Below are 17,607 nucleotides of genomic sequence, written 5' to 3'. Positions count from 1 at the left end.
ATATTAAGTATAGAATATAAGGTATTCAATGCTTTTAGTTAACTACTTCAGCTCTGGTTTAACCTCTATTACTTTATTCTCTTTCTTGCTAATTCTAAAATTAAAAACTAATACTAAAACATTTCTATAAATTAGGTAAAAGAAAGTTTCAGGAAGAAAACTTGTTCACAGCCTATATGTTTGGGAGATAATGTACACAGATCTAAACGAGGATTCTTCAATTGAATCTGATTTGGATCCAGGTGATTGGTATCATATAGAAGTTTCTGAAAACCCAGACACAGTATTTGCAAAAATTCCAAAAGATATTTTTGCTGGGAATGTTTCTCTTACTGCCACAGCCTGTGATATATCGCCAAATGTTTTACAGAAGGTAACAAATGTAATTCTATATCAATTAGGTTTTGACCTTAAAGAAGTTAAAAGCAGTCAGTCTACCGCATATAGAAAAATGAAAAAAGAAAATGAAAACATATCAACCATTACAAAACAAGATCTTAAAGTAGCCATTAATGCATCTCCATATCCATGTATAATCCATTTTGACAGCAAGACATTTTTTGAACTAAAAATAGGAAAAATATTAAAGAGGGATAGAATGGCTGTTTTAGTTAACATTAATGGAGATTCTTACCTACTTGGAGTACCTCCGCTGGCGTAATCCACCAGTGAAGATTAATTTTTTGGTATAATAGATTTAATTAAAGAATATCAACTTACATCAAAAACTAGAGGAAAATGCTTCGATACAACTTTATCCAATACTGGGTCGAATAAAGGGTCCGTTTCAAGAATATCTAAAGAACTGAATAAATATCTCCTCCAAATAGCCTGTAGACATCATGTGAACGAACTAAGAATGCTTCACTTTTGGAAATTAGTGACCAATGATAAAACAAATGGACCTGATAATCCTCTTTTCAAAAAATATCATTAAAGACCCTAATTTTAATTATAATCCAATACAACTCCAACAGTTTGATTGGAATAACGTTAAAAGCAATCTTTTAAAGAAGGCAGCTGAGAATTCATTAACATTTTGCAGAGCTTACATTGGTAAACCAGGTATTAAAAGAGATGATAGAAGTGAGCTTGCAGAATTAGTTGTCACTTATTTATCCCCCGTTACATATGAAGTACAAAAAATAGGTGCTATTCATCATGCGGGATTTTTAAGAAAAGAAATTTATTACCTAAAGCTTCAGCTTCTATCCAACCAACTTACATTTGTTCTAGAAAATGATAAACTAAAAAATGAAATTAGGCTTATTACAGAATTTATTATTTGCTTTTATGCAAAATGGTATTTACAATCTGAGGATGTCATCAAAGCTCCTTTTCTTGATATTACAGCCATACATCAAATGCATCTGTACAAAAAGGTATGTACAAACCCAATTGCTGTTGATGCTGTATTGGAATCTCAGTATAAACATTGTTGGTATTTGGACTCAACAATGATACCTATAGCTTTGCTAGATGATGATTTAAAATTAGAGGAGAAGACAAAAATTGCATCAGCAATTCTGTCATTTGACATGCCTAGCCCTGACTATTATAAGCCTGAGAACAAAGTAGAACAAGATATCAAGAAAATTAATAAAATGAATATAAATATTGGAAAAAACCCACCATCCCTGTCTGTCTTAGTTGATGACTTTTCTTACCAGATTTTTGAAATGATTGGTCTTGATAAGCAAAGTGTTAAAGACTGGCTCTCACTTCCACCAAACAATTGGCATACCCAATCATGCTTTAAAAGTTTTCAAAAGTATGCTGAAACTTTATTAATTGTAAATGACCATTCGGAACGGTCTATAGGTATTATGGCCTATATATTAAATATACTAAATATATACATTATATATTTAGTATATTTAAAGATATTCTAATGAAACTGAAAAACAAAAATGATTGCTCACTGTAGACAAAGTTCGATCTGTATTCAGATCACCAGGACAAAAATCAAGTAAAATTTCAAGGATTAAGTTATATGATGGGCTTGGTGTGATGCAGAAAAAGATAAAGAGATAAACATTATTAATGTTAGTCGAATGTGTTTTTATCTTTTATAATATTTTGAATATACATTTATCTTTTTGTTTATTCTTTTCAATAAAAATAAATAGTGGTTTTTTCAATATATATAAATGGTTGCCCCCTCGTCCATGTTTCGGAATAGAATAGAGGGGTTCTGTTGTGTTTATATACACAGGGCTTATTTATTTAATTAGGGTTGTTATATTATTTAGTTAGTTAGAGCTAACATATATATATATACACACACACACACACACACACACACACACACACACACACACACACACACACAAACACACACACATTTATATATGTACCTAGCCCCCCCCCCCCCCCAAATTACCAATTTTCATGATGATGTTGATATATATATATATATATATATATATATATATATATATATATATATATATATATATATATATATATATATATATATATATACAAGATTTTCAATACCACGTAACAAAAATTTTTGAGGGGTAATAAAAAAAACCATACAGTTTTAAACTAAAATATAGTCCTTTATATAGTAATAAAAAAAAAAATTTGAAAAAAATATATTTAACCCCTCCCTCAAGAGGTCCAAAATTGATCACTTTTTGATCATTTTTTTGCCTTTTTTTTTGATCTTTTTTTGCCTAAAATAATGGTTTGAGGGGGGGTCAAAAGTGATGAGACAACGCTCAAACTTTTTGAGGCTCATTTTTTATATATTTGCCCAAAATTTTGGGGGTATGGTTTTTTTGTTTTCAAAATTTACTTCTTTTGTCTCCCCCTAATATATATATATATATATATATATATATATATATATATATATATATATATATATATATATATATATATATATATATATATATATATATATATACACATGCATATATATATACACATGCATATATATACACATGCATATATATACACATGCATATATATATATACACATGCATATATATACACATGCATATATATACACATGCATATACACACATGCATATATATACACATGCATATATATACACATGCATATATATACACATGCATATATATACACATGCATATATATACACATGCATATATATACACATGCATATATATACACATGCATATATATACATATGCATATATATATATATTAGGGTTATGACATTTTTTGAATCTGTTGTGGCCATACTTCTATAACCTGAGAAATGTTGAATAATTGATTAAAAAACTGGTTTAATGGTAGTCTAGTTGCAAAAATATCCCTCCCCCCCCCCCCCTTGATAATGTGATTTTACATTGATTACATGAGGACACATAAAGCTTATTTACAACCCATTTATGAACAGCCACAAAAATAAATAAAACTAATTGTAAATTATATTTAGTATTTATAAACTACATATCATTGAAGTGGATCAATAAAAGTAATTATTTTCAACAAGTTAGTTTTAACGTTTCACAAATCATTCTTTTCAATAAATTTCACATTTGCATATTCCCATTTTTTTGAATTTTGAAGGAGATCTTCCATCAATTTAATGCCTCGTTCAGCAATGATGTTTGTTCTTGGAATATGAACTACACTATCTTCTTTGCTCCAGTGTTTCATAAAGCACTTTAAAGCAGCTGTACACTTAATTGCAGTCAATGCATCAAGTATAGAGTCATATGATTTATCATCAAATAATTGTTTGCTGAACCAAAGTTTTTTCCATTGATTTGCAATAAAAGTTGCTGCACTTTCAAGTTCACACCTCCATGTTGGTAAAAGAAAATAGGCAAGAAGAACATATGATGCTCTAGAGTTCCATCTAGCAATGTGCAATGGAGGAAACTTGTGCCACTTAATTTTTGGCAATTTTTTATGACTCTTGAAGTAACTAAAAGCTTCACATAACTCATAAAGGAATTTGAAGTCATCTCGCCATCCCAAGTTTATGAAATGATTAGGCTCAGCTTCATATGTATAATTTTTTGAAGATTTTCATAATTTTCGGTTAAGTCCTTCACAAATTTATAATCAAAACCAGGACTTGTTGATTTACAATTTACAAAATGATTCAAAACGTGTTTTAAAAGGAGATCCAGTATATGATGCTGACATCCTAAATATTGTGGTTTAGTAAAGCCTCTGGTTTCCATTTCAATTTGTATTTTTACAACTATACCATTTAATCTTCCTGTGTTTACTGTTATTGTGTCACATATAATCATTGAAATACATTTCCATGCATCAAAATCATTTAGCAATGTATTAAAAGCTTCAAAATATCACAAAAAGCATCAAAAATATCATTGGATTTTCCACTTTCACGTTTAACAATTCCTAAATTAATTTTCCTTTTCTCATTTTGAAGTATCACAACTTGGTATTCAGTCTTGTTTATTTTCTTTCCATCAAAATGTAGGCAGAATTGTTCTTCTTGTACCATTTTAGCAACAATTTTCTTCATGCTTTAACCTTGCCTTATAGTTGATCTCCATATTCCTGTCTGACTTGGAGTTTCTATTTCAATACCTTTTTCAAATAACTTTTTACAGATTCTAGCTTATTTATTTGTAGTTAAAGATTCAGTTATCACAAGATTAGATGCTAACTTTGTTCTATTATATACTCTCTTTCTTGATTTTTTTAATTCCACTAGTTTATAATTGTCTTGTAAATCTTAATCTGAACCACTTTCTTCTGATGCAGTTGAACTGCTAACTGGACAATTATTTCCTTTGCTTGTAGAAGTTGTATCTTTTGCATTACAAACTGACTTTTGAAGGATGTAATAATACTTGTGTGTTAGTACTGTGACCAACTCCTAAACTTAATAATTGTATGTTATAAAAATTTTTATCTTCTAGACTAAGCCCTTAATATTGTTGATATCAAAAATATCTCCAAAAACAGAGCATTTTTCCTTTTTGGCAGGCTTTTTAAGATACTTGTCATGTTTTTCTATAACCTTTTCAATTTTTCTTCCAACTGATTTTTTAGATATACTTGGAAAGTTGAGTTTGTTCCATAACTTACTTATTTCGACAGCAATTAACTTTACTCTTTCTTTTCTGCTTTTTTCAATTGATTCCAGGTAGTTGTAATGTCCAATAATAAAAGTTTTTTTTAGCATTCTATCATATGAATCCATTGGTTTTTTAATAAAGGGTAGACCAATTTATGATGTTATACGTTTTTCAAACAAAACTAAATTTTTTGTCCATATTCAACAACAGTTTTGCTATATTGTCCATATTCAACAACAGTTTTGCTAGTTTTTGTCCATATTCAACAACAGTTTTGCTATATTTATTTGACATATTAGAAAAATCTAAAATGCATGGATAATATATGCTAGTAACGTTTTATGTTTTAATATTATTTTAATAAAACTTCTTTTCTTTAAAAATTTATTGTATAAATATAAAATTAATTAAAAAAGACATAGAAATGGGTAAAGACAAAAGAAATGAGTAAAACATAAAACACATTAGTATTAACTATTTTCTATATTTGTGTATTATTTCAGTTCAGACCAACATATTACACAAGCACATAAAATAGTTTTTACTTAAGTGTGCTTTATGCTTTATAGCAAATTTAAAAATCAAGTACTTCCATAATAGTTATAAAAACAACATTATTTTTATAGCATAACATAATTGTTGGACATTTTTTAACTATATTCAATATTACTATGAAATTTTAATATTAACTATCAATTTCTCAGGTTTTAAAACTATGCCCAATTAAAACTGTGACAAAAGTTAAAAAAATCACAACCCTAATATATATATATATATATATATATATATATATATATATATATATATATATATATATATATATATATATATATATATATATATATATATATATATTATATATATATATATATATTTTAGTGAGGCAGCCAGCACTATTACTGGAACAATTAGTCAGCATTTTAAATTAGCCTTAATTATTTTTTATCATACATCTGTAGGGTAAATAAAACTATAGTTTTTAAATTATTTAAGAATTTAAAAAATAAAGTTGTAGAAAAAACCAAAACATTTAAATGTTTTTATCATTAAACAAATCATGTAAATTTATTTAAAAAATTAGTTATGAAAATAGGTTATTATTTTTTTAGAAATTATCATTTTCAATTTATAAGTGTCATTAAAGCGGTATCTAGTTTTAAAGACCGCATTACATTTACAATGTGCTTTTAGACTTTGTCTGAGAGTAAGAGGGTTGTTATTCATCAATATAGGAATACCAACATTATAGCAATATTTTTTTGCAGTAAATAAATGAGTTTTGTTATCTAACAAAAACTGCAGATTTTAAGTCTGGAATTAAAATCCATAAGCTACAGCAAGCCTTAGGCTGTTACAGAAGAGAGATCAGATTAAAAATTGTTTGCTTGTTTTAAGCAATCAAAGGTGAAGATTTTTTGTTAAGACAAGAGTATAAAGTTGAGTTGTCAACAAATAGAGCCACTTTAGATGTTAAATTTTCATGAAGATTTATATTGCAGATAACTGAAACAATACAGGAGCAAAGATTAAAGTTACTTAAAATAAAGAAGAGTGTAGGCCTTCAAGAATAACTTTATTACTGGAGTTAGTAAGAAATAATTTAATAATCTCAAAATCTTTATATAAAGAAACTAATAACAGAGTGAAGGCTAATCGTAGGATAGTTAGAGAGGTCAAAATGTTTTCTAGAGTTAAAATTAAATATTATAAAATATTATATAATTAATAAGAATAAATGTTGGACTTACTTTAGTTAATGACATTGTTGAAGACTTACCAAAAGTCTCTAGAACCTAACATTGGATATAAGATACAAGATTTAGTAAACTGAGAATAACAGAGCTTAACATCAGACAGGACCTTTTTACATTGGCTTCTTAGAATAATAAAAGTACATTTGTTCTTAAGAGAGATGTTCTTGTAAAAAAGATGAAATAAATGATTAATAAAGCAACAAGCTTACTCAAAACTCAAAACAAGATGGTGAATTAAATATGGAGTTGAATGAGGTTTGACTTGAAGAGTAGTAATAAAAGCTTCAAAACTTTTAGTCCAGAAAGAATAAAAGCTTCTGAGATGCACTATATGCATACATACTATGGATATAAACATATGTTTGCTATTTATTTATTAATCTCCTTTCATATTTATATAAACTTTAACATTTATATGGTGTAGTATTTGCCAAAAGAGAAGAAGAAGAAGAAGAAGAAGAAGAAGAAGAAGAAGAAGATGATAATGATGATGATGATGATGATGATGATGATGATGATGATGATGATGATGATGATGATGATGATGATGATGATGATGATGATGATGATGATGATGATGATGATGATGATGATGATGATGATGATGATGATGATGATAATGATGATAGTAGCGATGGTTATGATGATCATAATGATGTTTATTTATGCATATATATACAAAATATAACATGAATTTTGAATAAAAAATATACTTTAGGATGTATAAATGTTTATGAAGCCCTGGTCACAAACCTGGCCCCAGCCCCGGCTATAGTTTATCAAACCCAGCCCCTGTAAGTAGGAGTTGGGTTCTCCTTGCTTTTGCCTAAAAAAGTGATATTTAGAAATTATTAATAATTTGTGATGAAGCAATTATTTAGCATCAACATAATCAGCAAATTTTTGCATTCATCAAGAAGGAGCTGTTATCTCTAGTTCCATCAGCTAAAACTCATTCTCGCTTAACTCGTCACTCAGCAAAGTTTCATTTTTTCACTGTATCTGTCCCTGCATGCTCTAAAAGCTTTTATATGTTTAGTTTTTTCCTTGCACTCCAACCCTTCGGAACTCTCTCACATCTTCATGTTTTCCTGACTCATTCAACCTACAACTTTTTAAGTTTTCTGTTAACTATTTACTACCAGTTAAGAAATTTAAATGTTTCAATTACTTTAATTAGGAAGCATTTAAAATTTTTAAACTGGAGTTAATAAAAACAAAATGCTTTAGTTTAAGTATAAAATGATGTTGTAAAATTTCATAATAAACTGATTATTATTATATGCTTTGGTTTACGTTTAAAATGGTGTTATAAAATTTCCTAATAAACTGACTATTACTATATATTTATCCAAGTATCAACACTAAATATCTATTTTTAATTTTTATTTTTTAAATATTTATTTTATTTTATAATTTTAATATTTTTTAAATATTTATTTTTAATTGCTTAATAAAATTACTATACATATTCAAGAAATTATTTCATTTATCAAAGTTTTAGAGAGGGGGAGAAAACTTCAGATTAAATATAAAATTTTTAGTATCTGCAAAAAATTTAAATTATGAAAAATCATTATTATCGGACATTACTTAAAATATTAATATACATTTTTATAATTTGAAACTTTTAGATATCAAAAATAAATATGGAGGATATACCTTTCCTCATTGAAATTCAAAGATCCATGTGAATCTAAAAATGAATAAATAATATAGATATATCAGAATTTTCTTGAAGTAAAATCATAGAAATCTAACCATTTGCAAAAATTAGACTGCTAAATAAAAAATCCAATATATATATATATATATATATATATATATATATATATATATATATATATATATATATATATATATATATATATATATATATAGATATATATATATATATACATATATATATACATATATATTTATATATATAAATATATATATATATAAAATATATATATATATATATGTATATATTTACAGGGTTGTAGAGTCAGATTCGTGGATTTGCGACATTTTTAGTGGAGTCAAGGTGGGAGTCACTAAACAAAATCGCGACTCCAACTCCAATAGTAACTTCTTGGTATTGCAGGTGTATGTATAAAATATATAACCATCAAATAACTTTTCACATATTTGGCAAAAAAAATTTTCTTAAATTATCGCGTAATATTTTTAAAGAATTCAAAGAATTTTTCAAAAATTTTGCTGGAGTCCGAGTTGGAGTCGTCTTATGAAAAGTTCAATGAATGGAGTCGGAGTCAGTACTTTTTTTTTACGACTCCATATTCCTGATATATATATGTATATAAATAAATATATATATATATATATATATATATATATATATATATATATACATATATATATTTACATACATAGACATATAAGGAATGTGGAGTTGTAAAAAAAAAGTACCTAAAAATAACCTAAATATTTTTTTTTTTTTTTCTTTTTAGGGCGTTTGTTATTTTCCAATACCAAAATTGATACAAGTCAAGGAAAAAAGTTGATTAGAATATAACGAAAATAAAAATATTTTTTTGATGTACAATTTTTTAGTGACTTTTTTCATTCAGTAAATTAAGGAAATACTTTATAATTTGTGCTATAAACATGGACAGCTTTTAAATTTGTTTTTCAAATGTTTTTGCTTAACTTAACTGTTTTTATCAATACACAGAAAAGCGAGAAAACTAATTGCTATTTATTGTAAAAAAACCTTTTTTTTTTCAACAAGTTTTTCACGTAAAAAAATAGTCTGCACTTTTGTAGGATTATTCAAATTGTGCATTTAAACCCAATAGCATATTTCCTGATGAACTATTGTTATTGGAAAAGCTCCAAAACCTTGTGGGCTAGTGCATTGATACTTTACTGAATTTTTTTAACGAAATGCTTATTTATTTAATCTATTTATTTAATCGCTGCGGTGAGCAAATGCTCACTGAGTGGTAATCCACTTTAGCAGCGATTTTAAAAACTACAATTTGAAATTTTAACTCACATAATAAAGTTCATCAAGACTTTTTTTAAAGTTTAACACTGACTTATTAAGTTCGACACTAAACAACAAATTTTTCCAAACTGGAATAACACGATTGGAAAAAAACTCCTTCTACACGAATGTCTACAGATCTTAGAAGTTTATTTTTGATTGTGGATATAGTCACAAACACTTCCAGCTGGTCCAGTTGGTCGACAAAAGTTCCTTAGGGCAGATACTGTATTTAGCTGATAAGAATTATTAAGAAATTTAAAAAAGGTAATTAAATCACTTCTTTCTCTTCTCATAGATAAGGTTGTTAAATTAAGTCTATTTAATCTATAAAGAAGCTTTGAATATCCTGGAATTAGTCTTGTTGCTCTATGTTGTACTCCTTCAATAAGATTAACATCTTTTTTATAAAATGGATTCCAAATAGAAGACGCATATTTTAGATGAGGGCGTACTACCGAAACATAACAATTTAAGTATATCAGCATTTAAAAACGAAAATGTGTCGCATAAGACCTAAAATTCTATTTACTTTAGAAACACACACATATATATGATGACCATACTTCAGATCACTTTTAAACATGATACCAAGATCATTTATACAATCCACAGTACTCAATTGATAATCAGAAATGTAATATTTGTTGATATTTTTATTTACTTTATTACTTTTATTGATATTATTTTACATTTTTCTATATTTAGTTGCATACTACAGTCATTGCACCAATTAAAAATAGAATTTATGTCATCCTGTAGATCATTAATACTGTTATCACGGATTATGTGGAAAACTTTCCAATCATCAGCATAGAGCTTGCATTTATTTTTTTTAGTTTATCCAGAAGATCATTGATATAAATTAAAAACAAAATTGGTTCTAGAACAGAGCCTTGCGGTACACCACTTAAAACACTAACCCACTTAGAAGCAATGTCTTTAAGAACAACTCTTTGCCTTCTATTTGATAAAAGACTCAATTCATTTAAGAATGAATCCCTTTATACTGTACATTTCAATTTTTAATATAAGTTTTCTATGTGAACTCTGTCAAATGCTTTAGAAAAGTCAGTAAAGAGGATATCACTAGGATAATCTTGATCCACTGCTAGAGTTACAATATCTTGGCTTTCAAGTAAATTTGTAAAGCAAGAATTACCTGGAAAAAACAATGCTGATTCTTATTTATCAAACTTTTGTCTAAAAGATGCCGAATGATTTTGCATATAACTGATGAAAGAGAAACAGGTCTATAGTTGGAAGGATCAAGGAGCCTATTTAAAACTTTTTTTAAAGTTTTTGATACATTTTTTTAAACAGAGCAATCTTTATGTTGATTATCTCCAGTAATTCGTATTAACATTGGAAATTGGGCAATATAAAAGAAACAATCTCAGACATGCACCAAATGCGGTAAATACATTTATTAAAGAAACCTGTTATTCTTTTATTTAACTTATTTTATCATGACAAAAATTTATTTTACATTTATTTTTAAAAAATAATATATTTTACAAATAAATAATAATATATTTTCTTATTTTCCTATTATATAAGTATTGAGAAAAAAACATCAAATATAGCAAAAATATTTTTAAAAGTGAAAGACATACAAAATGAAATAAATGTAAGAAAAAAAATAGTAAAATTTCTCATAGCTCTAGCGTACATAGCAAATTAATTTCTTAATTTTAAGGACTAATAAAAATCGTGAATAAATTGCATATCAAAACTTTCAATTGTTGTTAAATCATTATAAAAGATGTTTTTTTCAACAACTCTAAAAAAAAATGCTAAAGTTGTATGAAAATATTATAAAAAAAAATTTTTCCAGTAGCCCGTCGAATCTTTCGACGGGCTACTGGAAATAATACTTTGATGCAATTAAGTTGCCCAGTCGGGCGACTCAATTGCTTTAAAACAAATTTAATTTAAATCGTTTCACTTTTTAACTTATTACTTAAATTTAAATTTAAATTAAACTCATTATTTAAATTGATTTTTTGCCACAGTTTGCATTTCTAAATTTAGCAACATTTTGCCGCTAAAGGTAAATTTGTTCCTTTTTTTTTGAAAGACTACAAAAATTTCTTATGTTAAAACATTTATTTATCAAACGCTTTTAATTGAATAATAAACTTTTTTTATTTAATTTCATTAAAACGTTTTTTGAAAATGTTTTGTTTAAATATAATTAAATTTTAAAACACAAATAAAGTTTTGTTATAAGCTCTATAATAGCAAACATTCCATTGTTATATTAAAAATAATTTAAATTTAAAGATACATTTTTATTTTAAAGAATAACTTCAAAAAAACTTTGATTGAAAGCTATTTTATCTTTCCATTATCAGTTATTTAAAGTTTAATTACAAAAAATGTGACGCAAATAAAAATACCAAGACGTTCTTAATGGTACTTTATAAGAGCATCAATAGTTTTATTACAATAAATATAACTTATCATAACTGCTGAAGTTTAAAAAATAATCGTTAATAAAAATAATCTTTTTTATATTTATCAAATATGAAAATATAATTTTATTCCAAGTGAAAACACACACTTAAAAAAACTTGCTTAAGACATAAGTAAAACTCTTCTTTTTTTTTTTCAATGATAACAGACAACTCAAACTATTGGCGGGCGACCAAGATTAGCTAAAGATTAGCCTTAATTAATTATTTTTAAAAAATAACAAGAAGTCCACTTTGAAACAGCCGTGATATATTTAGATGTGTTAAAGATCTGAACACCTTGCTTCTGCAAGAATTTTATTTTTTAAGGAATATGTAACACTATTCTGCACAAGTTAATTGCTCATAGCTGGGAACTATTTGAAATGAATGATTCAGCTGATTTGAAATATGGAGTGAAGAAGAAATGAAAGAGTCTCGGATAGTTCATAAAAATGATATCAAGAACTTTAGGATGTAAAGATTAACATAAAACATACTTTCCCAATAACTAACTGAGCCAACATAAGCAACACAGCAAAGTGAAGTTATTTTTAGCAGTTTTTAACCCATATTGTAGTATTGTATTGTAACCCATATTTTAACCCATAATAACTAGCCATTTTTCAGATAACAACTGAAGTTACACCAATCATATTTCGTGGTAATTTGGAATAATATATTAGAAAAGATTCACATTAAAAGTAAAAAATATAAAAGATTCACATTTTTTTTTTTTAAATTTCAAAATATTTTAAATTACAAAGTATGCATTCCTTAAAAAAAATCTATATACTTTATTACAGTGAACAATATTGTAACTCTTTGTTGTCCTTTTGAAAACCTTTTCTTGAAATCAAGTCGAAAATATTTAATTAGGAATTAAAAAAATTATGAGATAATTAGTTAATGCGCACAGTATACCTAAAAAGTCTTTGTTATCAAAAATTGGTACTAAAAACTCCACAATTATTTGTATAGCCTATTATTGATTATTTTATTTTTTAATACTGCATTGAAGCACTTTCATTGGTTTAAGGCAAAGCTCTGACTTTTTTTTTTCAGACTAACTAAATGTCTTTGTATGTAAATAATATGTTACAAAACATAGAAAATCATAAATGGTAGAACTCGCGTATAATACAAGAAGGTTAAGTACAAAAACTTACGTTTACTATGAAGAAGTATTATAAAGCAGATAATCAATATATACATAGCCAATCATATAAGTAAAATGTAATAATTTTTCAAACTAAACATCAGAATTGCGATTTCGATCTCTTTTTTAAAATAAAACCATTATTATTAAAAAAAAATTCAAAGTTAAATCAACTTATAAAATGTCCGCAAAGTTGCCGAGGTTTCGGCTAATCGTCGCAGCGTTCTTTTTTTCCGTAAACAGTGGCTCCCATTTTCGGTAAAAGTAACTTTGAAACTAAACAAACAACGCATGAAACAACATTGAAACTAAACGAACAACATCATGCGGAAATATTATAAATACCAGATTGGCTGAACATGCTTTCGCGGTGAGTTTAGAATTAAGAAAATGCATGAATTAGAAGGTTTAAATGTGTGATATATATGTGAATAATATATATATATATATATATATATATATATATATATATATATATATATATATATATATATATATATATATATATATATATATATATATATATATATATGTATATATATATATATATATATATATATATATATATATATATATATATATATATATATATATATATATATATGATATATATATATATATATATATATATATATATATATATATATATATATATATATATATATATATATATATATATATATATATATATATATATATATATATATATATATATATTAGGTATGTTACATGAAATTTTTAAATTCATCAAGTTCTAGGTTGTTATATATCATTAAAAAGAGCTTTATTTCATTATTCCAAAAGTGAAAAATTTTTCAAAATCGAACCACCCTACAAAAAGTTATGACGTTTTAAGTACCGATTTTTTGATATTAGGATTTGTTGAAGAAACTGTGGTCAAAATAAAGTTTTTATTAACTAAAACTATTACAACTTAATCAATTCTTATTCAAAAGTCTACATCTTGGTATCAAAAGATGGATACAAGAGTTATCTACAAGTTTATAAAGGTTTCTAGATTACGGGTGCATCCGGGTGCAAGAGGGGGCACAAAACCACCATCAATACCGGCAATAAAGACTAACAGTATTCGTAAAAAAGTAGTTTTTTTTTAATGAAAATATAAATTTTTATATACAAGATGTTTTGTAATTAGCTATCCGACCACAGTCAAATATAGAAGTTTTATCATTGTCTTTGGGTGGATGTAAGGGTGATGGTTTCAAACACCCTATTGTCAAAAATGACTCTTTTTTTTAATAAATATTTATCTTTATAATTAAAAAGAAATCTAGTATCAAATCAAAAATTATATTTTACTGCTTCACATCACTAGCAGTGCACCCTTTGTTTCAAGGGGTGTAGATGGGGAAGGGGCGTATCATCGCCCCCTCCCCCCCCCCCCCTCTTTTACAACCTAAAAAAAAATTATATTTTTAATGAGATTCAAAAAAATATTTAAATGTAATTAAAATAATAAACTTTAATATAAAAACATCTTTTACCAAAATTCAAAATACATCACATAATGCTTAGTGATAGTTAAAGATGGTTCCCCCTCTGACCTGAAAAAATTTTTACAAACAAAAAATGTTTTATAATATTATTTTAATTAGTTTACATCTTGGCTTTTAGTAAATGATTAAGATATTAAATTCCATTAATGAAACTATATAATAATCATTGTTAACAATAGACACGACGTGAATGTAAGTTAGATCCATCTATCAAAAAAAAGTTCCACTACTCACTTTATATTTTTACAAGTTCCACTACTCGCAGTAATTTTTTTTGTGCTAGTTCCACGAGTCGCTGTAAATTTTTTTTGCAAGTTCCACTACTCGCTGTACATATTTTTTGCAAGTTCCACGACTCCGTGTACATATCTTTGCAAGTTCCACTACTCACTGTACATTTTTTATGCAAGTTCTACTACTTGCTATAATTTTTTTTGCAAGTTCCACTACTCGCTGTAAATTTTTTTTGCAAGTTTGACTACTCGCTGTATATTTTTTTTGCAAGTTCCACTATTTGCTGCATACTACATATATATATATATATATATATATATATATATATATATATATATATATATATATATATATATATATATATATATATATATATATATATATATATATATATATAAATTAGTAAAAAACACTTATCTAACTTTTTCTTCAACTTGAAGTTTCACCATTGCTGGATCATCAGGAGGAGTTCCTGAGAACTCTTCCTGATGATCCAGCAATGGTGAAGCTTCAAGTTGAAGAAAAATTTAGACAAGTATTTTTTACTAATTTATTATTGCTCTGTTCTTTAAGAACATTGAGCACTCTATTTTTAAAATACACTAACATAATTTACATATATATATATATATATATATATATATATATATATATATATATATATATATATATATATATATATATATATATATATATATATATATATAGTCGAAAAATAGTAAAATCATGTAGTAAGATAATAAAATGCATGTCCAATTATCAAAAAATAATGGCAACATATTCACATTAGGAAAACATCAACTCAATGAAAACATCAACTACAATGTCAGCAACCAGCTGGAACTTTTTCATATAATAATCAACAGTTTCAGAATCATTTTCTTTTCTAGTCCAGTAAGAAATAGTAATGGCCTTTCTATGTTTTTTTTTAAGTTTTAGTATTCTGCTATTGTGCAAGGCTGTCATTGCTCTATCGGAATCATATCATTCATAATTATTATTGATATAGTATGTATTAAATATATATATATATATATTATAGTATATTATATATTATAATATAGTATATATTAAGTATATAATATAGTATAAATATAATATACTATAAATAGTATATGAAATTTAATATACTATAAATATATTATATATGTCTATATATTTTTAGACAAATATTAGTATATTACTAATATATGATATATTCTAAATACGTAAAAAAGCATTATATTATATTATTATATGATATAAAGCTTTTTAAAAATGTAATAGTATGATTGGACTGAGCAAAAAACATGTATTATTGATTTAATATATGACATTGATACTTTATAAATGTAATATTAGTACTTATATCACAAAATCACTTTATAGAAAAATCACATAAATTTTTTAATAATTATTGTTATTGGCTTTTAAAAAGGAATATTCAATATCCTTCAGTACCCCCCCCCCCTTCTCCCCCAAACAGAAGACGGAAAAACAAAATTTAGGTACCAAAAGTGAGGGTAAAAATAGGGTATCTGCTAGTTAAAATAAATTCTTGAAATTTGGCATGTGCATAGAAAACGTATAAACTTAAAAAAAAGAATAGGATAGAAAAAAAAAAGATAATATCTTCAACATTTACTAAGCACAAGAAGTACAACATACTTTTTGATATCAATAAATAACACTTTAACTTTCGTCAATATAATAAAAAAATACTCATTAAAAAAGTTCAACCATTCTACTTTTAAAAAAACTTCTAAGTTAATATAAAATTCTAAAAAAATATGCTACAAAACATCATCCTACCATACTGCCATAAACGCCAAGTTTTAAAAACGTGGAACAGTTTTTTAGCACAAAAATCGGTTCCGTAAAACGCGAGATGTAACATACCTATATATATATATATATATATATATATATATATATATATATATATATATATATATATATATATATATATATATATATATATATATATATATATGTATATACATATATATGTATATTTGTATATATAGATATATATGTATATATATGTATATATATATGTATATATGTATACATATATATATATGTATATATGTATACATATATATGTATACATATATATGTATATATATATGTATATATAAAACTGATTTATCAGATTTAAAACTGTTTTATCAGATAATTAGCATTTAAGAAAGAACTGTTGCAAACAAAGTAAAAGCATTGTATTTATTGATGATGTGTAATTTGATTTTTGGACAGGAAAGATAAAAACAGATGCAATTTTTATTGTAATTCAAGTTAAAAAAAAATTAATAATAAAAGTTAAAGATGTGATGGATGGATCTTTAGGATTTTGATTTGGAGAAAAACCTTTAGAATCATCATCACTACATCTAGAAAGATGGTTTAGTAGGTATTCAGATATTTAGGTGTTAAATGTGTATCTTATTGTAGCTATGTATGAAAATATCAC

The 17,607-nt window shown here is 25.7% G+C and overlaps 1 protein-coding gene across 1 annotated transcript in view; it reads right to left on the bottom strand.

The window, feature by feature from the left end:
• LOC100204292 (inactive tyrosine-protein kinase transmembrane receptor ROR1) overlaps nucleotides 1-13,796 on the bottom strand; it is a 103,356-nt gene extending 89,560 nt beyond the window's left edge. The window contains exons 1-2 of the mRNA XM_065801143.1: nucleotides 13,415-13,796; nucleotides 8,457-8,490 (exon numbers count right to left, since the gene is read on the bottom strand). Coding sequence (XP_065657215.1) covers nucleotides 8,457-8,490; nucleotides 13,415-13,460 — 80 coding nt within the window. The 5' untranslated portion in view covers nucleotides 13,461-13,796. The remainder of the gene's footprint in view (nucleotides 1-8,456; nucleotides 8,491-13,414) is intronic.
• Between the last annotated feature and the right edge of the window lie 3,811 nt (nucleotides 13,797-17,607).

This window comes from Hydra vulgaris, chromosome 07 (genome assembly GCF_038396675.1).
Source record: "Hydra vulgaris chromosome 07, alternate assembly HydraT2T_AEP".
NCBI lineage: Eukaryota > Metazoa > Cnidaria > Hydrozoa > Anthoathecata > Hydridae > Hydra > Hydra vulgaris.
Note: the sequence above shows the minus strand (reverse complement) of the source record. Positions and strands in the feature narration are given on the sequence as shown.